Raw genomic sequence first — 25,365 nt, forward strand, 5'->3', positions numbered from 1 at the left:
TCAGTCTCTGCCTCCATCTTTCCATGGCCTTCTCCCTTGTCTTGTTTTGTGTCGTCTCCTTTTCTCTGCTTATAAGGACACTCATCGTGGGATGAGAGCCCTTCTAATTCGGGATGATCTCATCTTGGGAGCTTTACCTTAATTATATCTACAGAGACCCTTATAGGGTCTCTAACTTACTCAACACTGTGTTGGGCACCAACTGTAGCATGGGGGACAGAAGCAAGCCTGGGCCCACCCTTGCAGCTCTCACGGTCTGCTCCGTCTACCTGAATGTTGTTGTTGCATCTTTGGTAATAGAAAAAAAAAAAAAAAAGGCAGCCTAAATGTACATCTCATCAGCAGAGTGTTAAGTAAGTTGTGATGCGTGTATATAGTGGGATACTTCACAGCTACTCTTTAACAAAGGTGTGGGTGGGTGAGGAGAGATGCCCACATGCAGAAATATCTGGACAGCAGGAACGAAAGTATGTGTGGGCATCCACAGAGAAGTTCTGAAGGATTTACACTGTGGGTCAAGAAACTAACAGCCAGGGGCGCCTGGGTGGCTCAGTGGGTTGAGCGACCGACTTCGGCTCAGGTCATGATCTCGCGGTCCGTGGGTTCGAGCCCCGCGTCAGGCTCTGTGCCTGGAGCCTGCTTCAGATTCTGTGCCTCCCTCTCTCTCTGCCCCTGCCCCACTCATGCGCTGTCTCTCCCTGTCTCAGAAATAAATAAACATTAAAAAAAGAAAAAAGGAAAGAAAGAAAAAGAAACTAACAGCCAGTGAGCGAAGTCCGAGCTGCTGCCTGTTTATGTAAATAAAATGTGATTGGGACACAACCGTCCTCATTCACCAGTGTATCCTCAGCCGCTTTTGTGCCACACCAGTAGAGTAGATGTGACTGAAACTATATGACCCACAAAGCATGAAATACTACTGTCCAGCCCTTGACAGAAAAAGTTTGCCAAGCCCTGGTTTACACCAAACTCTTCAACTGTTTTGTCCTAGTAGGTTTGGGGGGTGGGGGGTGTGTGTGTGAACATTTCTATTTTGCTTTTAATTTTAATGGATTTTTATAATCAGAAATAAAGCTCAGTTTAGAAGAAAAAGAAAAAAGCATAAGGGACACACCCTACCTGATTTTGAGACTCACTATAGAGCTCCAGTTATCAACATACTTAGTGGCATAAAGATTGGTATATGGTTCAGTCAAACAGAATAGAGAATCTAGAAGGAGACCTCGGCTTGTATGGTCAATTGATTTGCAACACAGGTGCCAAGGTAATTCAGTTGGAAAGGGTAGGCTTTCAACAAATGGTTCTGGAACAATTGAATATCCAGAGGGAGGGGGGAAAAGAACATTGAACCATAAACAAAAATTAAGTTGCAGTGGATCAGAGATGTAAATGTGGGAGCTAAAGCTGTAAAATTTCTTCCCAGGCAAAGATTTCTTGGAGAGCACACAAAAAGCAGGAAACATAAGAGAAATAATTAATACGGTAGACTTCATAAGACAAATTTTAAACACTTTCTCTTCAGAAAGGCACTGTAAAGGAAGAGACAAGCCACAGACGGGGGGAGAAAATATTTGCAAAACACGTTTCTGGAAAAGGGATTGTGTCCCAAAACGGACAAAGGATTCTTACTCCTCACCAAGTAGCCAAACGACCAAATTTTAAAATGGGCAAGAGATGTAAATAGACACTTCAGCAAAGAAGAGCTGCATATGGTGAATCAGCACGGGAACAGAGGCTCAGCGGCGTCATTAGTCCCTGGGAAATGCAACCTAAAACCTCCGTGAGCTATAACTACACGCCTATCGGAATGGCTACAATTCAAGACTAGCCACATTAAGTCCTGGTGAGGATGCAGAGTGGCTGGGGGAAGGGAAAATGCTGTAGCCGCCCTGAGGAAACAGTGTGAGTTTCTTCTGAGAAGCCTACACTCCCCGTAGGACCCAGCAGCCTTACCCCTCAGGTATAAACCCAAGAAATATGAAAATATTTGTCAGCACAAAGACCTGCATTCCAGAAACCAGAAACCACCCAGTTCCCGCTCTCAACACAAATTGTGATCCCTGCGTACAACAGAATGCTACTTGCATTTAAAAACATTTTTTTAATGTGTATTTATTTTTGAGAGAAAATCTCAGACAAAATCTGAAGCAGGCTCCAGGCTCTCAGCTGTCAGCACAGAGCCCGACGCGGGGCTCAATCTCAGGAACGGCGAGATCATGATCTGAGCTGAAGTCGGACGTTTAACTGACTGAGCCACCCAGGCACCCCAACTCCGCATTTTCAAAGAGGGAAGTACTAATACCCAGGAATATGGATGAATCTCAGAAGCATCATGCCAAGTGAAGGGAGCCAGATACAGCGGGCTATGTACTGTATAATTCCAGTTACATGACTTTCTGGAAAAAGCAAATCTCTTTGGACAGAACACAGATGCGTGTTTTCCAAGGGCGGTGAATTGACAACAGAGGAGCACAGAGAACTGGAGGGATGGAAAGATTCTGTATCTTGTTTGTGGTCGTGGTTATGCAGCTGTTTCACTTTGTTCAACTCTAACTGCACGTTTTGAAAGGGTGCATCTGAGTGTGTGTAAATTATATATACTTCGATCAACCTGACTTTTTAAAATATATAATCTGGAGGAAAGTATACTTTAAAAATAATTTTTTTTTATAAAAGGCACACAGGAGTTGATTTTTCAGGGGAGTGATAAGGAGTCGGCTTGAACAGGGCAGTGAACATTCCAACAGGGACTCTGGACTCCGGGGGTCAGGCGTGGATGCCATTCTCAGGGCGTGGTGAGCCAGTCAGGCGTCTCAAGTGAGGGAACAATGGTGAGGCATGAACCCCGAGGGGTCCGTACGTTACAGGGAGAGAAGGAAGGGAAACCAAGACGTACAGTCAGCTAGGCAGTGACAAAGTTGGTTGACGGTAGGCATGGTTTTAGAACGGATAATAAATACAATACAAAGAGGAAGAAAGGGGTGAACAAATCTCTCTCACCTCTGCCCTCCATGCTGGGAGCTCCCAGCGTTACCTAGAAACGTTCCACACAGTCTTGCTCCTGGGTGGCTCAGTCGGTTGAACGTCCGACTTCGGCTCAGGTCATGATCTCATGGTTCTTGAGTTCGAGCCCCACATCAGGCTCTGTACTGACAGCTCAGAGCCTGCAGCCTGCTTCGGATTCTGTGTCTCCCTTCTCTCTCAGCCCCTTCTCCGCTCATTCTCTGTCTCTGTCTCTGTCTCTGTCTCTGTCTCTCTCTCTCTCTCTCTCTCTCTCAAGAATGAAAATTAAAAAAAAAAAATGTCCCATGCATTTTTTTTAAATGTGTATTTATTTTAGAGACAGAGTGTGAGCAGGGGAGGGGCAGAAAGAGAGGGAGACGCAGAATCCGGAGCAGGCTCCAGGCTCTGAGCTGTCGGCACAGAGTCCGACGAGGGGTTCGAACCCACGAACTGCGAGATCGTGACCTGAGCCGAAGTCGGCCCCTTAACCGACTGAGCCACCCAGGAGCCCCTCCATGCATTCTTTATTGAACTTTGCTTCTTTTCACGTATCAAGATATCTTTCAGATGGTTCCATATCAGTGTATGTAGAGCTGCCCTGATCTTTTCAAGAGGTGTGGTATTGTATGGATATCACAACTAATGGTTCATTTAGCCCGGCCACAATTGATAGACATTTAGATCATTTCCGATATGTGTGCTATTACAAATGATGCATCCGTGAACACTCACATTAAAAAGTCATTTCTCATCTGTGTGAGTGTATCTGTCAGATAGACCCTAGAGAGCGGAATGGTTGCACCAAAGAATAAGTACGTTTTTATTTTGCTGTGTATTGCGAGCCCTGTCTCCACCTGGGCTGCACCAGTTCACCCTCCCATCAACCGTGCATGGATAATTACACCTGTTTTCCCCAGACCTGGCCAGCAAAACGTGAAATCAGACTTTGCGTTGGCCAGTGTGCTAGGTGAGAAATTGCGTCTCCTGGGAAATCTGATTTGCGTCTGGAGGAAGGAATAGTTTAGAAGCAAAGAGACACCCAGTCACGAGCGCCGGCTGCTTTCGTGCCTCCCTCAGGCCAGACAGCGCCTCTCCGTGAATTAGAAAGAGGCCCTCCTCCTCCGGACACCTGAGTGCCATCTGCCAGAAGACGGTGGTGATAACCGTACAAATCTGAGATGACTCTGCGGCGGAGACACCCCCTGGCGCTGGGGACAACACAGCCTGCTCTACCCCAGGCATGACGGGAGCTGCTGGCGGTTTTGAGAGCACCGTGGTCTCCGGGTAGTAACCAGATTGCCTGCAATTAATGTAGTGGAAACAGCGGATGCAGGACAGGAATTCCAGCTGACAGCGGAGCAGAGGGCATTGGCTTGAGGGACAGCCAGAATAAATGGAAACTTCATTATCCATGGATTATGCACTTAGAACTCAGGTCCCAGGCAACTCTGATATTAGTAATTTGGCCAGCGGGCTCATTAAGCTCTTAAGAAAAGTGAATCTAGTTAATGAATTATAACAAGATGACATTTTACACACCGAGCAGAAACGAGACCGGGCACCACTGAGTTATGTAACATCGTAATTTCTCGAGTGAACGTGATTGCTGCTTCTCGCCTGCCAAAGTGGGCAGATCTGGAGAGAGCCTGCTTTCGGAGACACAAATGAGCCTAAGATCTGCAGTCTTTTCCCATTCATTTTAAAGCGCTCCCTCTTGTGTTCTTAAAACTTCAAGTGGTTACACGCAAGGTAGTGTTTTATTTATTTTTTTTTTAATTTTTTTTTCAACGTTTTTTATTTATTTTTGGGACAGAGAGAGACAGAGCATGAACGGGGGAGGGGCAGAGAGAGAGGGAGACACAGAAGCGGAAACAGGCTCCAGGCTCCGAGCCGTCAGCCCAGAGCCTGACGCGGGGCTCGAACTCCCGGACCGCGAGATCGTGACCTGGCTGAAGTCGGACGCTTAACCGACTGCGCCCACCCAGGCGCCCCAAGGTAGTGTTTTAAAATCTCTGGACCCGTTTGCTTTCCTGAGGAAAATCCACCTGCTTTCGTGTTTTAGGAGACATATCGCCCTAAAAAGGAGCTCATTCAATTCTTACCCTCTCTTCCATTCTTACTGCCCCCCACACACACACACCCCTGCCAGAGCGAGGCTTCTCCAGCCTCTGCCTCTGGTCCAGAGAAGCTGGTGAGGAGAATGGAAAGAATGTGAACACTCAGAGTTAGCATTATCCAGTTGGGGATGATGACAAGTTCTGGGGGTGGATGGTGGTGAGAGTTGCACAGCTATGTGAATGTACTTAGTGCCAGTGAACGATGCCCTTGAAAAGGGTGAGAATGGCAAATTTTATAAGTTACATGCATATTTTACACAATAAAGAAGCAAGAAGAACTGGCATTAACTGAGGGCAAACACTTGCCAGGCACTTTACCTATATGTTGTATTTTACCTTCCCAGTAATCCAAGGATGTGGCTACTCTTTTTCCCACCACTGCCACTGCCGCCATTTTAAACATGGAGGCAGCTGGGGCTCATGAAAGTGCAGTCAGTTGCTTCAGCAGCAGCCAGAAGTGATGTCCCCAGAGGGGCACCTGGGTGGCTCAGTCGGTTAAGCGTCCGACTTCGGCTCAGGTCATCATCTCGCAGTTCGTGAGTTCAAGCCCCACGTCGGGCTCTGTGCTGACAGCTCAGAGCCTGGAGCCTGCTTCGGATTCTGTGTCTCCCTCTCTGTCTCTGCCCCTCCCCTGCTCAGGTTCTGTCTCTCTCTCACTCTCAAAAATAAATAAACATTAGAAAAAAAAAATGTTAGAAGTGATGGCCCCAGGATTCAACCCCTCAGCTCTGTGCTTGACATCACAGAATGAAGAAGATATTTTCTTTCAAGCCTGAATTCTGAAACATACACACATAGAAGCCCCCACCCGGCTTTTAGTTATCTAAACTGAGAGCAGACAGTACTCCAGCAGCACCCCAGATGGTCACAGCTAATAGACTCGAGAAAAATCCCAAACTGCCTCCTTCCCTCAACTGTCTGCAGCACACGTCTGCGTGTCGTCTAGCGTGTTACTCGCATCTTTCTGTATAGTTAATCATTGAAACAGCGACCTACAGGAACATCGTAGCTTTTCGTTCACGTTTGAGTGTGGCCAGAAAGATATGAACATAAAGCCTGGAGCTTGAGGAGGAAAATCTTCGTGTGTCTCAGATTAGGATTGTTTGGGGGAATCGAGACGTTTATATCAGGAAAGGAGAGAAGGTAGTGTGTTCCCCAGCACATGGTTGTTTTTGTTTTTTGTTTTTTTGTTTTCTTGATGTTCGTTTTTGAGAGAGAGAGGGAGACACAGAATCCGAAGCAGGCTCCAGGCTCCGAGCCGTCAGCACAGAGCCCGACGCGGGGCTCGAACCCACAAACTGCAAGGTCATGACCTGAGCCGAAGTCGGACGCTTAACCGACTGAGCCCTCCCACCCAGCGTGTGGTTTTTTGATGGAGAAGTATCTGGGCTCTAGGCCTGGACTCTTCTACTTGCATCGTATGTGAACTTAGACAAGTTAAATCACCTCTGAGCCACCCTGCCGTCTGGAAAATAGGAATCATAAAATACTGACAGCACCTGCCTTACCAGGGTGTGTGAATACACGTTTTTTTTCCGCTGACCTGAAGGCATTTATTGAGTGCCTGCTCCGTGCCCGGCACCATCCCGCACACTGGGGATGCTGTGATGAACAGGACGGGCGTACATCTAGTGACAAGGGATTGGGAACGCTTGGCCCAGCTCCAGGACACAGGGCCCGGGCCACTGGGGTTGCTGCTCCCGCTGCTACTTTACGTCTACGTTTTGGTGCCTGTGGACCCACCAAAACCTCACTGCTTCAGAGGTTGGACGCGCACAGGGGGTGGTCACCAGATTTGCTCACTTGGGCTGTATTTAGACTATTCTTACAGCTGGGCCACAACAGTGGTAGTCGTGGTTCTTCTGCAGAGACGAGGAGTCCCCAGCTTGAGACACCACTCTGGCTTCCTAGGGCCAGCCTGGACCTTGTCTTGTTGCCACATGTGTTCTGCTGACCGGAAAGCCCCTCACCTGAGAGTGTGAAGCATGGCTTGTTATACACTTGGAAAGGCGGCGGGGTGGGCCACCTGCCGGGGGTAGGACACGTACCAGACCGTTGCTTGCAGACTCCGAGGAAGTGTTTGCAGATTGCCTAGCGAGTCTGGTTAGGGGGCCACAGGACAGAGCTTTAGGGACAGGGCTCTGATGTCAGATCACTGGGCTCAGATCACACACCGCTGTCTTTTCCTAACCCTGTGACCCTCATTAGGGGACCCAACCCCTCTGAGCTTCCCTTTCCTCATCTGAAAAAGAAGGCGGTTACAGCATCTAATTCATGGACTTGCTGTGGAGGCAACTAGATAGAATAAAGCATGTGTCTGTATGTCTCGAACACGCACCCCCGTAGCACAATGTGTCACCTGTTCTGAGTGCTCGATCATTATTCACACATTCCATGCTCCCGATAGCCCAGGGGATTGGTCACTCTTACTATCCCCATTTCACAGACGAGGAAATTACAGCACAGAGAGGTTGGCCACTTTCCAAGGGGCACATAGACAGTGAGTTCATTCATTTGTTGAATGAACGAACGAATGAGTTCCAAAGGGCACAGAGGCTGGGACCTGAACCTAGTCTGGCCCCAGGGTGCATGATGTCGGCCTGCACCGTGCTGGCTCTCTATCTTGAAAGCTCCAGATACGGCCTGGTGTAAAATAAGCGCTCTGCAGACAGAGGGAACCCCAGCCAGACCGACCCCTGTTCCTCATAGACGTGATGCTTCGAATTCCCAGGAGATTTCCAGCCCCGGGCAACCATTCATCTGTTTTCTGTCTCTATAAATTTGCCATTCCTGGACACCTCCTATAAATGGAATGATACGGCACGTGTGCGTCTGGCCTCTTTCGTCTGGCATAATGGTTTCGAGGTTCACCCGTGGTGTCACATGCATCAGTCCTTTTTATGGCCAAACAGTACCCCGTCGTGTGGGCATCCCGCATTTTGTTTATCCATTCGCCAGTCACTGGACACGATGGGGCGGTTTCCATGTTCCGGCTGTTGCGAATCGTGTTGCTCTGAACGTTTGCGTGCGCTTCCTGGGACTGACTCCGAAGCAGAAGGTGAGCCAGGTTGGTAACCTCCCTCCTCTTTTCTCCCCTCTGGGGTTTCGCAGAACCAGGCAGTGGGCAGGTGTTTGTGACCTCAGAGAACCAGCTCGTGTACTACCCCAGCATCACCTACGCCATCATCGGCAGCTCTGTCATCTTCGTGCTGGTGGTGGCCCTGCTGGCCCTGGTCCTGCACCACCAGCGGAAGAGGAACAACCTCATGACGCTTCCGGTGCACCGGCTGCAGCATCCCGTGCTGCTCTCCCGCCTGGTGGTCCTGGACCACCCCCACCACTGCAACGTCACCTACAACGTCAACAACGGCATCCAGTACGTGGCCAGCCAGGCCGAGCAGAACGCGTCGGAAGTGGGCTCCCCGCCCTCCTACTCAGAGGCCCTGCTGGACCAAAGGTGCGTGCTGGGTGGCAGAGCCTGGTGGAGGGAGGTCAGCATGGGGAATGCGGGACAGGCGCACACACCTGGGTTCCGGGTGCCTGCCACGAGCCGGCGCTCAGCAGCAGACGCGACAGCAGTGTCTGGCCTTTACCGGGTCCTGGCAAGACAGTATCATCTCATTTACTCCTCTCTGCAAGCCACTGGGGGAGATTCATTATTTGCCTTAGTTTTACAGACGAGCACACGGAGCCTCTGGGATGTTAAGTTACTTGTCCGAGGACATAGACCTAGGATCCTGGCCAACTCAGCCACACCGATACATGTTCAGACCATGGGGCCTCACCCGCTACTCCAGAACAGCGGCCAGTGGCCATATTAGAGGTGGTTCATACTGTTGACCCAATGAACGAACGGATGAATGAATGAATGAATGAGTTCCTTGCTTGCCTTCATTTATAAAATGAAAGGAGTAGAATAGAGCACTCTCAAGCTTTTTAAAACAACAGGACCCTCATTTCAAATGGAGTTGGACTAGACAGCCCAACAGAGAAAGTCAAAAAGCAGAATTCTGTATGGAAGCAGGTGGTAGGCCTCCCCACCCTCCCCTCCCTTCTTGGGTGACCTCCAGGGTGTCCCCAAGAACCCATTTGGGAAGTTCACTTTGGCTCTCAGAGTCAAAGAAAGAAGAGTGCCCTCTTCCTCTGAGCCCAGGACTTACCCGGTGCGGCGAGAGGCCTTTTCAAGCTCTTGTGCCCGGGCTGACTGGGCTCCTCTCAGACCCACTCCAGTGGCAGCTCTCGTATTTTTTAAACTTTGTTTCTCCTTCTCATAAAAGATAACCGTCACTATAGCGGGCTGTGCTTAAGGATGTCGTTGCAAATAAGCGTCCGAGCCCAGGACCTCACTCACCACTCATAACCTCTTTATTTGGACCCTCCAATGCAGAGTAAAGTTTAAATTGCAGAATCTGGAGTCGGAACACCTGGGTTTCAATCCCAGAACTGCTGCTTACTAGTTATTTGTGGTCCTCTGCAAGTCACTTAATGCCCCCTTGCCTCAGTTTCCTCCCCAGTACAATGGCCTGTCCTTAGTGCGCTTGTGAGCACTAAATAAGGTAATGAAGGTAAGGCAGGGGGGCATGGTGTCTGACTCCCAGTGAGCACTGCAAAATAGACTCTTCCCTTAAGTTATCGCCCTGCAAGCTAGGTGTCATTATTACCCCTTCTGCAGAGCACCGAGCCATTGAGAAGATACCCTCTCGCCCAAGTCCACATCGCCAGTTCTTGACTTTCAGTAAGAACCCCAAATTCTGTGGACCGTCAGAGGTTCAGTCCTGGACCGCAGGGCCCCTCGCTGGTGGAGCCTAGTGTCCCCGCCAGGCCGCCCAGGACAAGGCAAGGGGATGCTTGGCATCCTCGGCCCCGGGGCCACCCAGAGGATGTGGCTTGGACACCTGCCCATGCAGCACGAGCCAGCCAGAGCACACTGACCTTTGTCCGTTCCCTTCGTCTTGTCGCAGACCAGGGGTCCTCCCAGAGCCCGGAGAGCCGCCCCACCTGAGGGCGGGGTGGGGGGAAGGTGGGGCGGCTGCCTTGCCTTGGCTCCTGACACGTCGCCCTCCCTCCCCTGTCCCCTGCCTCTCCCGCCCCATCCTGCCTTCTTCTTTGCAGACCCGCATGGTACGACCTTCCTCCGCCGCCCTACTCCTCCGACACTGAGTCTCTGAACCAAGCGGACCTGCCCCCTTACCGCTCGCGCTCCGGGAGTGCCGACAGCGCCAGCTCCCAGGCGGCCAGCAGCCTCCTGAGCACGGCAGACAGCGGCCACGGCCCGGGGCAGCCCGGCCCCCCGGAGAGCACCGCGGGGCCCAGGGACTCCCCGCCCAGCCAGGGCACCGCAGAAGTATAAATCTGGCGCTTCCAAAGTCCATGTGGGTTAATCTGCTCTGACTTGGTACCATCCTAACAACTCAGCTCATGGGGAGCTCCTCAGGGTGCCTCGAGGAGGGATTTCGGGTGTCAGTGGTCTCTCCGTCCCCTTCCTACCCCCTCCCCCCACCCCACCCCAGATTTCAGGGATGTTCTTTAGGAGGAGACCTGGTGTTTTTCTGGCCTCTCGGGCGACACGATGTGTTGTGCCATCTTTTCTGGGAGGTCACTCGTCCTGCAGGGCCCAGGAGCGTGAGCTCACTTGCCACGTCATTGTGTCATTGTTGGAATGTTGCGGACAAGGCAACGTAAGTTTGCAGGCGGCCGGATAAAGCGGGGTTTGAGGAGTCCTGGGGAACGCAGCGCTCCTGTGCCGTGTTGGATGTCCAGAAGGGTGGGAGACACCAGCCCGAGTTCCCCGTGGCTGCTACCATATGGCTCCGTGGGAGGTTTGGGTCGGATGATCCTCCAGGAGGCCGTCGTGGATGGCTGCCCTGGGAAGAATCCAGGTGAGCACCAAAGCCTGCCTCACACTCTCCTGCGCGCCGCCCTAGGTTCGGCCGAGGCCGCGGCCAGAGGAAACAGCCATGAGTTACACCCTTCCGCAATCACCAGTGGCCTTTTGGTTCTCCGAGTGACTCTGAACCATTTACTTGATAGATTCAGGCTTTAAAACCTTCCCCAGGAATCCTCGTGTTGAGGGTTTTTCTCTGCAACGTCTGTCATCAGCCTCATCCCGGAACGGGCAGGGGGCCTCTGCCGTGAGTTCGTCCGAGTTCCCAGCTCTTCAAATGCAAGCTGCCGAGAGCCTGGGCCTGCTGAGGGCCACAGCCCTTCTCTGGCTTCTGGACCATCCCCTTCCTGGCTGTGACCTTCCCAGAGCCAAGGGCTGAGGACCCCAACTTGAATTGGCCAAAAATCTGATCTGGTCCCTGTAAACCACGCCCATCTGTGCCCATCCATGCAACTTTCAACACTAGCTTCCGACGTCACCTTAACACCCAGAAGTCATCTTACCTGTGCGTTTGGACTTGAGGACACTGTGGTTGATGACACACGTGAGAATGTTCAGGACCTCCCACCAGAGCTCCTGGGTCCCTGTGTTGCACACACTCCCCTTCCCAAGGCCCAGATACCAGCGTCCTGACTTAGGATTAGGGCTAGGGTTAGAGTCAGGGTCGGGCTTCTTCTGACTTGCCATAGTTTCTCCTCTAAAAGACGTGGACGGTAGATAATTTGGAGTCACGATTTGCCATTCGGACTTTTTTTGTTGTTTTTTAATCTCTTAGAAATGCATTTGAAACAGTGTGTTTGTTTTTTCCCTTCTAGTTAAGGGATTATTTATATGTGTATAGGAAAGCTGTCTCTTTGTTTCTTTTGTTTTTCCTTTAGTGAGGTCCAAAGAAAGATACAAAAAGGAGATCCCACCTTTGTCCCGCTGAGCCCTGACACCGGGTCACTGCAGACTGACCTGTGTGCCTGGCGTTCGTGCATTGTTGCACTTTGAGTTATTATTTATCAAGTTCTTGAAGGTTGCAGAAGGAGGGATGTCTTTCTCCCTCAGTTCAGAGTCTCTGTGTTTCTGCTAGTGTTTCTCTTTCTCTGTGCCCAGCTAGCTGCAGGGCCCACTCCCTGGAGATACAGTGGGTAGAAATGTAGGCGTTATTTGGCAAGAAACCACCCTGATGGGGCACAAAACTGGAACCAGGCGGAACCACTCCAGGCAGCGCTCACCCATTCAGGACTTCTTCCCGCAGCGGAAGAAATTTTCGGTAACCTCTTTGATGCTAATTTAAATGGAGCCTGCAGGAGTGGGGGACGAAGTAGCATTTAGTGATCCTGTTCTGTGGACTTTTTTGGGTTTTTTTTTTTTTTAACCATATCCAAAATATGTTACAGGAAAGCTAGCGACTTGGTGATTTCTTTCTTTCTAAGTTAAAGAAAAGGAGGCTAGTCGTTTCTGTCTTTCATTTTTTAAATAACACTTGAGTTACTTTCCAAGTACTCTGATAAAGAAAGAACTTAATGATGGTATCCAGAGTGTGGTAGGAACTCTGGCCGAACATTTCATCTCCTGTGAGTCAGAATGGCTTTATTTCTTCTCCCTTTGATGGGTCCATGCTCCTTTCTGGTATTTTGGAAGTTGTTTAGAAGAAAGGATTCTAATTTTAATTAATTGTGCAGTGAATTAATCTCACTCGCTTTTCTGCTTCCAGGCATCTTAGGAAAAACAAATGGTCTTAGTAGATAAGAAAACCTATTAATGTTGTTGTTTTTTTAAATAAACACAGGGACATTTTTATTATAGATTTGATTTTTTTAATGAATCTTTTTAAAAATATATAAATAGGGCACCAAAGCTACAGGGGTTTTTCCTGTTTTTCCCCCTACTCAAAATGGCAAATAAGTGGCCAGCAATATTTTTTAACTCATTTCCATCCAGAATATTTTTTTATACATTGCCTAAATCTACACCAACCAGGAAACCGTCTCTGTGCTTTTTTCTCAGATGAGAGCAGCGAATTCTTTTTTATTTTAGCATTAAAATTAGTGGCACTGTAATTGATAGCTTACCCCCTGATTCAGCCCCTACTCTGAAACTGACATCTTTTTCAAACATGCAACAAAGTGGTTGATAAATAGTGTGTGATGTTCAGAGTTGATGCAAACTGGAAAGTTTGTGTGTGGTTGCTTTTTGTGTTTTGGTTACGTTTTGGTTTGGGTTTTTGTTTTTGTTTCTTAATTTTTATACTTTTAAATAAACTTGCAGTTTCATTCTTTCTATTGGTGTGAATGGTTCTTAATCCACGTTTCTCCTCCATGGCAATATAACAAGTGCACGGTCACTTCTTTTGGCTTCTGCAGTGAATTTATGCCATAATAAAATGAGAAAAAAAGGAAGAGTATAGTGATGGGACCTCAAAATGTGATGTGGTTTATGGATTCCATAGCCCATGTGGCTAAGGTGCAGAAGTGAAGTCATGGACACCAGTTAGTATCATCGGCCCATCAGAAGATGGGCATTAATTGCCATTACTGTGGTGCTGTTTGAGGGAAAAGGGCAAGTGACTGGGACAGCTGTAACAGAGGCTGACCGCATATTCAAGGGCACACCACAGTTCTTGCACAGGTAGGCTGGTTGTTAGTTTTGAACCCCAAATGGCTCAGACTGGCCCTACCAGTGATGGTAACATCTTTGTGCTCTTTTAAAAAATTTTTTTTCTTAACATTTATTTATCTTTGAGAGAGAGAGAGGGAGACAGAGTGCAAGTGGAGGAGGGACAGAGAGAGAGGGAGACACAGAACCCAAAGCAGGCTTCAGGCTCTGAGCTTGACAGAGCCCAACGCAGGGCACAGAGCCCAACGCAGGGCTCAAACCCACGAACTGCTGAAGTCAAGACGCTTACCTGACTGAGCCACCCAGGTGCCCCATCTTTGTGCTTATCTAAGTCTCATTGTGGAACCCTGCGTTGATTGATTCTGCAGGGACAGTTTCCATGAGAAGTCAGGATGTCCAGGAGATCACCACCACCCAGGAACAGGAGTAACCCTGGCCTTGGCCATGATTGAAATCCACATGGATTTCTAAACGCAGAATGTACAGAACCAAGCTTCAGATCACATATTGCCCTCCCCCCCCCCCCCCCAGGTGTCTCAAAAAGAAGACTAGGCTATCAGACAGTGATATCCCAAATATACGCCAGGCCATATCCTGCCCCACGTGATCTAGAGTAGACCTTCCCAAGCAGTATGCTCCAAAGATTTGTCAAGTTATTAACTCCTTCATCTCTCAGAGTACCATTGCTTATGGGTGCCAGGATGAAGAAATGATCGAGAAGCACTAAAATCTAGAGCAAAGATCAGGAAACTTGTGTGTGTAGGGCCAGATCACTAAATATTTCTGGCTCTGCATCCATATGGTCTTTGTAGGAATGACAAGAGCAGCCATAGACAACAAATAAGCAAATGGACATGGCTGTGTTCTAGGAAAACGATTTATGAAAATAGGTGGCTGGCTGGCTTTGGTCCATGGGCTGCAGTTTCCCAACCCCTGATATAAAAGAACATTCCCACACTGGGCTCATGGGTCCAAAGCACTGTAGAAAAGAAACAGTATGTTCATGGCCTGGACTGTTAGAATCCCCCAAATGGAACCAATCTTTAAAAAACTTAAAAAGAGGAGAACTTATGAAGCAGACAATTCAAGGACCTGTGAAATTAATGGTAATTGGCCCTGTAGGCTCTTTTCCAGTGAATAAGAAAATACGGGATTAAGGTGAGTACAGGCTTTCCCAATGAGGTCGGGGTGAATGCAGGGGTCCTGGTCAAAAAACGACTCTCGCTAGGGATTCTCTAACATGATCAGCTGACACAACTGTCTGTCTTTTAGAGAAAAGTCCATGAGAACAAGAAGTATTGTCCGTATTCACTATTTAGCTTGCCGCCCTGAGGCAGGGCAGTAGATTCAAAGGGAAAACTATAAAATAGAAGGGGCTTCAGATGACTTCAGTGGAGGTGTGGTAAGTGCATCCCGTGAGTCCTTAGGAAGAACGTCAATGAGAAAATATGCTGAGTTGGGTAAGATCACGGGTTCACCTCCAGTAACCCCCAAGTGATAGAAATCCAATTCAGAGCAAGCTTAATTTTGTTACATTTTAGAAGATACGTTAGTTAATGTAACTAAGTCCAAGGGTGTGGAACTGTTGGTTTCAGGCAGGGCTGGATCTGGTAACTCAACAGCTGTAATTAAGAATCAGTTTCTCCCTCTCAACTTCTGAACCCTGCCTTGCCCAGAATTGGCAGGCATCATGGCTTTACGTGAAAATTAGGGTCCCGGATGATCCAAGTTCGAAATCTCAGAAAAAGATACTGTTTCTCCTAGAGTCTATAGAAATTCCCTTAAGTGGAGTTATGATTGGTCATCCTTGGTTGGTCGTAGGGCCACTAACGTGGGTGGAAATCAGTCTCTTGATTTATAGCCCTGCCAGAATTACGTGAAACAGGAAAGGGATGATTCCCATACAGAAGAGGCTGGTAGTAAACAAAATACCAATATGTCTACTGTGAGCCTCGCTGACACAATTTCTAGTACACATAAGAAAATGCTGGGGCGCCTGGGTGGCGCAGTCGGTTAAGCGTCCGACTTCAGCCAGGTCACGATCTCGCGGTCCGTGAGTTCGAGCCCCGCGTCGGGCTCTGGGCTGATGGCTCGGAGCCTGGAGCCTGCTTCCGATTCTGTGTCTCCCTCTCTCTCTGCCCCTCCCCCGTTCATGCTCTGTCTCTCTCTGTCCCAAAAATAAATAAACGTTGAAAAAAAAAATTAAAAAAAAAAAGAAAATGCCTGTAACTACAAGCTTCAGGCAACATAGGAGCAGAGGTGGGTTTACAGTGAAAATTTCAGAACACAGCAGCCTTTCTCTAAACGTAGGAGGCAAGGACAGCGTCAAGCTACAGGTATATTGGGCTTGGGTTAGGTGTGCTTTCTATGAGATGTTCTTCTGGAGTGGGTCACGGATACAGCCATGTAGGAGGGATTCTTCCCTAAAGAAGCCTGAGCGGTCTCATGGGCTCCAGAACTGTCCCCCAGACCACTGGAAGTACAGAAATGGTGCAATTACCCCTACCCAAGACTCCGCAACTTGCACAGGATTTTTAAGTTGATGGGTCAGAGATCACATCCCCGTTTTCCACCCTTGTTACGTGCCACAAAGACTCAGACTCCACTACACGTGCTGTTAACTGGGCTTTCCAGATTAATCCTTTTGTGTGCCTCCCTAAGAGCGAGGATGCATCACATCTGGAGAACCACAGCTTGGACATTCTGGGACAGCTGGTGTTGCCGGAGCTGAGGGGCTGAATTCCCGTCACAGTGGGGGCTTGAAGGGATGGCTGTGGGAGACTGGGATACAATATCGGGGGAAGCTTGTTTATTTTATCATGACTGATGCTTCACTTGGGCTGGGTTTGGGTCTGTGGGCTGCGCAAGGGTGATTCATGCTAAATTCCAGTACCAGGCAGTTACTGGGCTTTCAAGTTCATCCCGATAAATCATCCCAGCGAGCCAGCAGAGGAAAAGGCACATGAAGAAATCCTATGGACTTTTCACTAAAATGGAGCACACATGAGCAGCATTTATGGGCCAGGCGTGGAAGTAATCACACCCCCCAGCTTACACCCCATTGCCCAGAGTTTGCTGGTCAGTCACACAACCACACCTACCCGTGGGGAGGCTGGGAAGGTAGATTGACTATGTGTCCTGGGAGAACCGGAGGTGGAATTTGGTGCCAAAGGTCACCAAAGGTACGTCTGTACACTTCCTTCTTCCCATAAAATACAGTCACCCCTTCCCCAAAGAAGAAACCCAACCAGATTCTGAACCTAATCAGATTCAGTGTCCAGGATTAGTGAGAATTTCCGTTAGATCCAAATGTGGCTCCCCTGTTAGGACAGTTTCTCAACCCCATGTATCTTTTGTCATCTGACTTCTTAGACTGCCTCCCTTCAGCCTAAGGGTCAAAGTGCTTGAATAACTTTTTTTTAATGTTTATTTATTTTGAGAGAGAGCGTGAGTGGAGGAGGGACAGAGAGAGACACAGAATCCGAAGCAGGCTCCAGGCTCCGAGCTGTCAGCACAGAGCCCGACGCGGGGCTCGAACTCATGAACTGCGAGATCATGACCTGAGCCTGAAGTTGGACGCTTAACCGAACAGGCCACCCAGGTGCCCCTCAAAATGCTTGAATAACTTTCTTTTTTTTTTTTTTAATTTGTTAATGTTTTTATTTATTTTTGAGACAGAGAGACACAGAGCATGAGCAGGGGAGGGGCAGAGAGAGAGGGAGGCACAGAATCCGAAGCAGGCTCCATCAAAATGCTTGAATAACTTTCAAGTCACTTGGAATAAAAATAAAAACTGTGCTTTGCGGGCACCTTCGGCGGCCATTACCTATGTAACCTCATTTTCCACTATTCTCCGCTCTCTCACTCTGTTCCAGCTGCCTCGGCCCCTTTGCTGGCTCTTGAGCCCACCAGCCACACTCCCAGCTCAAGCCCTTTGCTCTTATGGTTCCCACTACCCGAAACACCCACCTCCAGATACGTGGCATATTGTTCCTCGTCAGTGTGACCTCATCCACTTACATTCTTAGTCTTGCCATCTTGGGAACGTCAGCTGTGGCATTTTGAGACCCTTGGAAGAAAAATACCAGAGCTCTCTCCTGACCAAAATCTAGTTACCACCCAGTTGAGAGATTCCTAGGCCAAAACAGTACTTGGGAACCTGGGAAGGAGAATCGGGGAATGTGTTTGAAAATTGTGGTATAGAAATGTAATTTGGGCCAATGCTAATGTGACCCAAGGGCCAAGAGGCGAGCCCATTTAAGAAAAACCTTGAAATGAGAAATAATGCACGGGACCATGCAGAAGACTGTGCAGAACAGGACCTAGGGATTGAGATAGTACGTGAACGCATGGCCACAGGGGGCCTGCTCTTTCAGTGACCCCTGCATGATGTGTGACTCCTTTGCCAAGGAACTTGAACCAGACCTTCAGCTTGGAGTGTGTTCCAGTGTATCAGTCTGTGAATCAGCTAAAGGGCACGCAGATGTGCCTGGAAACTTCCTAGGACCACCATTTCCTGTTTGAAAATGAGGGCATCCTCAGTTCAGAGATGAGGAATTGACATCGAGCTCAAACAGGGAAAGGAGTTATAGAGATATTATAGAACGAAAAGAAGGAGATGGCTTCCTTCTAAGTGGAAAATAAACTACTTAAATAACTCATCCCTCCAGTTGGAATCAGTTGCCAGGAAATGACTGAATGTGAGTGTTTTGACCCCACTTGCTGACTTGGCTTAAATCTAATAAGTGGCTCGTTCATGAAGATGATGTTTGTGTTTGCCCAATGCATATCAGCTGGGATCAGTCAGAGCCACCACAAGCATTATGGGAATAAGGGATTGAATATGGAAATTAGTGGTTTCACTGATGTGGGAAGAGCTGGCCGAACAGTGGCCTGGAAGGACCTCAGACATTTACTAACGACCCCAGCCTCATCCAAGGACAGGTGCAGAAACCAGATCTTGCAAGGCAGGCCAAGAAGCCTCACATTAACTCCAAAATGGTCCTGCAACGAGTGAGCTCACAGAAGGACTGTAAAGCCGTGTGTCTGGTCACCCCAAGCCCCCAAGAATGATGATTCCTCTGTACTTCTGCCTTTCACACCTCACATGATCTCCTATCGTCCCCACATTTGCCCTGGAACCCGTTCAGGGAAGGGGATTCTGGGAAACATTCCCAGCCTTAGGTCAGAATGAAATCAACAAGCACTCAGCCCACTGGGGGGACCAGGATGTCAGGCCATGCATCGAGTTCCAGAACAGATCCTCCGTCCCCCCGGTGAAATTTCTTATTATGTAGCAAATTGGTCCAATGAGTGCTGGACCTTAAGTTCTTTGTAATATATGAGGGAAGGGAATTTCACTTTTGCCCCTTAATTTTTCTAGGTATATCCAATCAGTGGAGTGTGTAGTTTTGAACACTGGCATGTAATTCCATCGTATTTTGGTATAATTTCTGGTAAGCTGTTTGGACAATTTGTGTTGGGAAATAGAAAAGGCTTTGCTTTGGAGTTACTGTTACTAATGATCTGTTTTTTTGTTTTTTGTTTTTTTTTTAATTTTTTTTTAATGTTTATTTATTTTTGAGACAGAGAGAGACAGAGCATGAGCAGGGAAGGGGCAGAGAGAGAGGGAGACACAGAATGTGAAGCAGACTCCAGGCTCTGAGCTGTCAGCACAGAGCCCGACGTGGGGCTCGAACTCACGAACTGTGAGATCATGACCTGAGCTGAAGTCAGACGCCTAACTGACTGAGCCACCCAGGCGCCCCACTAATGATCTGTTTTGACCCTGAACAGAACTTCCTCCTGCCCACCTTGGGTACCAAGGAGACTCAAAACGGGACAGTTGTGAGTACTGGGTGAGCAGCTTCCTGCAGATGGGAGGAAGGTGCAATGCTTTCTCCCCTCAGGGCAATGGCTGATAGATTGACCACAGGTTTGGCTGTGAAGTCAGATGAGTTAGAAACAAAACAAAAACACACAAACAGACAAGTTGGAAAGGGGCTTCTGGCCCCTCCACGCCATGGTTTTCCCCTCTCCTGCTAACACCTTCTCACTGAAGCAAACTTACTAGGTAAGAGTCAGTCAGGTAAAAATATCAATTGGGCCATGTCAGCCAGGGGGCAGATTCCTCAAAGTGGGAACAAGAATTCAGAGGTTCCAGAAGGAAGAGTCAGCCTTGAAAAGGGAATGAACACCTACTCTCCCCCACCTTTCCTCTCCCCTCCTCCTCATCCGTCTCTCTCCCTCCTTCTCTCTCCTTCCGGTCGTCTCTCCCACCCTCTGTCTTACTGAGTTTTGATGACAGGCCTCCTCATGCTCCTTGGAACAAGGAGGGTGGCTACGAGCCCTCAGAGCTTAACCCGCGGTCCCAGTCCACCCCCCGAAGGTCTGAAGGTTTACATTTCCAGAATAGAATGTAACAGGGGGCTCTCGTTTGCGTTTTAGTTAATAGCCATGTTTTACTGTATCCCCCCTTTACGGGGGAGCCTACACTTTGAAAAACTACCAGGCAGCTTGCATGGACTGTCAAAACTTCTGTCCTGCTTTTTTCTGGGGTCCTTGCCTCTGCGCTCAACCCTGAGTTTGCAAACCACAAGTCCGAGAGCAGTATTCAACCCATACGTATATTTTAATCGGCCTATAGGCTATTTTTTGTTTGTTTGTTTGTTTGCTTGTTTGACTCTGTTGCCCGTGATTAAGGTTCAGGCACTTGCACACAAATATCTGGAAGTGTGGCTTCTTTGAAAGAACCATAAGCTATGATAGCACTGGGCTCTCTTCCCACACGTCGAACCCGCCAGAGCCGAGGAGCGGCGGCCCCGATCACGCGGTCCCCACTTCTCATTAGTGTCTCCCATCCAACCCACTTCACTTGTTTAATCGCTTGCCTGGCCCGTGTCCTACTTGTTAGATCCTGGAGGGAGCGGGGCTGAGGAGCCGGCATCCAAATTTCTACCAGCAGTTTCTTTCTGGAAAGAGCAAGTGCCGGAGATTCAGACAATTGCCAGCTTTGCCACTAATTAGTCTTGTCACTTTCTGGGCCTCTGTTTTCCCTTCTGGAAAATGAAAGCCTAAGTTCCTACAAGGGACATTTGCCAAGCCCAGCACCTCTTCTTGTGTGGGTGGTAAAATATACATCACGTAATTTACCACTGTAACCATTTCTAAACGCGCACTCCGGTGGCATTGTGTTCACATTGTTGTGAGGCCGTCACCACCGTCCGTCTCCAGAAAATCTCCGTTACCTCAAACTGAAACTCTGTATTCATTAAACTATAAGGACCCCTTCCCTGTTTTACCTTCTTCTCTATGAATTTGACTATGTTAGGGACCTCATATATGTGGAATTGTACAGTATTTATCTTGCTGTGTCTAGTTTATTTCAGTCAATATAATGTCCTGAAGTGAAGGTTTACCCGTGTGGCAGCACGTGGCAGGATTTCCGACTTTTTAAAAAATACTGATTTATTGGGGCACCTGGGTGGCTCAGTCGGTTGAGCGTCCAATTTCAGCCAGGTCACGATCTCGCGGTCCGTGAGTTCGAGCCCCGCGTCGGGCTCTGGGCTGATGGCCTGGAGCCTGGAGCCTGCTTCCGATTCTGTGTCTCCCTCCCTCTCTGCCTCTCCCCCGTTCATGCTCTGTCTCTCTCTGTCTCAAAAATAAATAAATGTTAAAAAAAAATACTGATTTATTTATTGGGAAGTGCAAGTGGGGGAGGGGCAGAGAGAGAGGAGGATGGAGGATCCAAAGCAGGCTCCGTGCTGACAGCCGGGAGCCCGACGTCGGGCTCGAACTCACGCACCACGAGATCATGGCCTGAGCTGAAGTCGGACCGCTCAACCGATTCAGCGCCCCAGGTGCCCCTGGATTTCCAACATTTCAAGGCTCATTAGGATACCGTTCTATGGATCTACCACAGTTAGTTTATCATTCATCCGTCGACGGGCATTTGAGTTGTTTCCACCTTTTGGCTCTGGTGGCTAATGCTGTGTTCAGGGGAGTACGGGCGTATCTTTGAGTCACTGCCTTCATTTCTTTGGGGTATGTACCCACAGGTAGGGTTGGCCCACACCTTTTGCACATCCTTCCTGGGTTTGGGGAGTTCCCTTCCTACGAGCCCCCTGCTTCCCCAGGGGAGAAGTGACTCATTTTCCCAAGCTCCTTGAGAACGAGGGCCCAGGCACGTGACCGAGTCTCAGCTACTAGGACCTTCGCTTGAAGACTTAAATTTGAACGAGAATAATGTGGGGGCACCTGGGTGGCTCAGTTGGTTAAGCGTCCAACTCTTGATTTCAGCTCAGGTCATGATCTCATGACCTCATGGGACTGAGCCCCACATCAGTCAGGCTGTGCTCTGGAATCTTTCTCTCCCTCTCTCTCTGCCTCTCCCCCACTAGCACTCTCTCTTTTTCTCTGGAAATAAATAAATGAACATAGAAAGAAAGAAAGGAAGAAAGAAAGAAAGAAAGAAAGAAAGAATGTGCGAAGGAGGCATCATGCAGACAGAATCGGTTCTGAGGGTCACTGAAGCATGTCGGGCTTCAGGCCGCAGCTGGAGCGAACATCTTAAAAGTGCTCAGTGTCGCTGGCTCAGGCTGTGTTTCCTGGGCCAGAAGCCTCTGCAACAAAGCACCAGCATTATCGTTGGGGTGTCGTTCCCCTCCACAGCCCCAACCCTGATTTCGGTTCCTCCCCAAAACTCTCTAAGCCACGTACTCCGTGAATTCCTTTTCTCTTTAAACCAGCAAATGTATTATTTGCAGCCGCAGTGGCAGGGAAGGAGCACTGGGTTTAGAGTCCACGGACCCGACCAGGTCAAATTTCAGCCCAGCTCCCACCCCTCAGCATGACTTGCCACAAGTCAACCTAACCAAAGCTCGGTTTCTTGTCTACAAAATGGCTGTAATCGTCTGTACTTCCTCAAGCAGCAGCGGAAAACCACGCCATCTTGCGAATGAAATCCCTCGTGAAAGGCAATAGTAACTTTAAATGGGAAGTCCTGTCAATGGGACTTCAGTGGGCATCCAAGCTGCCCTTGCTTTTAAATGCTGGAGATTAGGGAAACCGCATTAAGCAGGCAACTTCAGGGCAAAGTCCCGAATGCATTTGCACCCGGGAGGCTGAATCAATCCCTTTTGTGATTTGTGATTAAGTTCTGAATCAATCCGCTTAAGTGCCCTTTTGGAAACTGATTTAACAAGTTGGTAAAGGCAGGGAGAGGAGAGGTTTTTATTAGGCAGCACCTGATGATCCAAATGACCAAATGCAGAGCAATAGTGCCGAAGAGCATGATCATGAGCATGGTCATGATGATAGTTACATTTATGGGTCAGCAGTTTTGTGCCAGGCACTTTTGCTGTCGTTTACATTGGCTCATATAATCCTCTGAGTCAGGGGTTGGCATGCTGTAACGCACAGGCCATGTCTGGCCCACCATTTGTTGTGTAAATAAAGTTTTATTGGGACACAGCTACACCCATTCATTTGCCGTTTGTACGGCAGAGTGGAGTAGCTGCAACAGAGTTCATCTGGCCCCAGAGCCTTACGATATTTGCCATCTGGCTCTTCAGGGAAAAACGTGAGGATCCTTGCTCTAAATGAAGACCGAGAGATGGATATTCTTATTCCGCCCACTTTCCAGATTGGGAAACTGAGGGCCAGAGACATAAAGAGCTTGTTCTAAACCCCTAGACCTAGTAAGTCCTCAATTTCAGGTTTGAGTTCGAAGGCCAGGCTGCAACCATTAAGTTTTAAACTTCCAGTCACTTTATGGCAGTGATGTCTCCTTCCCATTCCCCATTCTGTCTTGGGGAAACTGGTGCATGACAGTCCCTGCCCGCCTCCTTCAAATAATGGCATCAGGCCTGGATTGAAATGTCCACTTTCTGCCTCCAGGCTCTCAATCAGAACTAGATGCTCCTTCCCCAGGGATCGCTCGCTGCATTACTGCTTTCAGAATCAATCCATTCCCCGAAGGCACTGTTCTGCTAAATGGTAGGAAGTCTGTGTTAGTCCGGGGGCTGAATCCAAGAACCGGGAGAAACCCAGCTTTGCCAGGCAAGGCTGGCTTTGTGGCAAGTCTTCCTTCCAGAACGCACGTGGGCCAGGTTTCAGCGCATGTCACTTTGGTGTCCCTGCAGCACACCCTGCACGTTAGGGAACCGTGAGCCCCAGAGTCTGTTTTGGCATCTTGCTCTCATTCCCGCCTGAGTGCACAGCTTACTCGGGAGGGATCAGTCTCTGGCCACGAACTGTTGATGGCCACGACCATGTGCTGCCCTGGAGGGGGGCTCTCCGGCCTGGGCGCCCGGCCGCTGCCGGTCAGCCCAGGACTGAACAAGGACGGAGCCAGTGTGCAGCCGTGCACGGGGCTGAGCAGTCGCTGGCTGGTACCTACTCATTTCGGTGGCTTCCTCACCTCTGTGCTTTCCCGTCGACTTTGTCATGTCCGCTCTGGTGTCTGTGTGACTCATGAAACGTTTCAGGGGAGACAGGTGATAGGCAGCCGTGGGGGAAACCCTGGCAGCCGACTCTGCCTGGAAGGGGTGGGCCCATCCGTATGAAGCCCGCGAGAGTGGGCTTCCGGCTGCGCTCTGCTCAGGAGCCTCTTGCAGGCAAACGGACGCTGATGGGATGATTCGGTTTTCCAAATGAGATTCCCCGGGCCCTCGCCAGGGCTCAGGATTGGCTCATTTGTCAATGAGCCAGAGGGTGTGCCAGAGAGACACTTTGTCATGCACAACAATTCCCAAAGACAGACGAGCCCCATGCGGGTGCTGGCCTCCGCGTGCCCAGGGCGATTTCCACGTGCGAGACCCTCCTCTGTGCCTCAGCAACCCCGTCTGTAAAATGGGAAGGCAGCTGGCCGCCGGGGAGAATCCTCATTCCAGGGAGCCTGGGGCCCAGGAGACACGCATGGGCCGTGGCAGCACGGGCAGCAGGAAACTTCTGCCTCCAAAAGGGAGGGCGGGGCCTTCTGCAGAGTCTCTCAATGGGCCTTGCATCTTGAATAAATTGCATGTTGGAATTTAATTTGGAATCCCTGCTGTTTCCTTGATGAACGCAAACCACACGGCAATTAGGGTGATGAAGCAGGCCGCTGCCCCTCCTGACAGGATCATCTGTCTGAGCAAGGAGGGAGGGGACGGCGGTTGGCAGGTCGCTGGCGGACCTGTGCCAGGTGAGTTCTGTGCATCTCCTCCCCAACCCCGCCGCCCCGAGACAAAGGTCCCCGGGACCAGGGTTGTGTCTGCTGTCACGCAGCTCTGGGGACAGGGTAGAAGGAGGGGCTCGGGGGGACGTTCTTGGTTTGCACCCCGCGGCTCACGACCGCACTGTGGCCCCCTGCTAACACTGGAACAGTGGACTCTGCTCCTAACCCAAGTCTCAGACTCTCCCCTCCTCAGCCATCCCGGTGCGGCAGGAAAGGAGCACGTAGCCAGCACCTGGGATGTTCCAGGCCCTGGGCTGAGTGCTCCGAAGGCGTGATCTCGTTTAATCCGCTCGGCAACTACCTGAGATAGGCTCTCTCATCATCTTCATGTCACAGATGAGAATCCCGTGAGGCAGAAAGATTAAATATTGCACACAGCTCACAAGCGATGGTGGGAGGAAGGATTTGAACCTGATGGTCTCGGTCCAAGTTCGCTTCCCACCCATGCATTCCCAAGGCTTCGGTCTTCCAGAGACTGGCCTGGTGTCCCCCGATCATTTGCTACTGCCTCCTGGATCCCTGCACCCCCGAGTGGCCCATTG

At 49.5% G+C, this 25,365-nt stretch overlaps 1 protein-coding gene across 8 annotated transcripts in view; it reads left to right on the forward strand.

Annotated features, from left to right (window-relative positions):
* LDLRAD3 (low density lipoprotein receptor class A domain containing 3) overlaps positions 1-25,365 on the forward strand; it is a 281,064-nt gene that overhangs the window by 253,066 nt on the left and 2,633 nt on the right. For 6 of the 8 annotated variants that reach the window (XM_047879087.1, XM_047879085.1, XM_047879089.1 and 3 more), the window contains 2 exons: positions 8,232-8,577; positions 10,233-13,272. In XM_047879087.1, coding sequence (XP_047735043.1) covers positions 8,232-8,577; positions 10,233-10,470 — 584 coding nt within the window. In that variant the 3' untranslated portion in view covers positions 10,471-13,272. Of the gene's footprint in view, positions 1-8,231; positions 8,578-10,232; positions 13,273-25,365 lie in introns of those variants that run through there. The other 2 variants (XR_007156500.1, XR_007156499.1) reach the window with 2 other exon arrangements.

The sequence above is a fragment of the Prionailurus viverrinus genome, chromosome D1, assembly GCF_022837055.1.
Source record: "Prionailurus viverrinus isolate Anna chromosome D1, UM_Priviv_1.0, whole genome shotgun sequence".
NCBI lineage: Eukaryota > Metazoa > Chordata > Mammalia > Carnivora > Felidae > Prionailurus > Prionailurus viverrinus.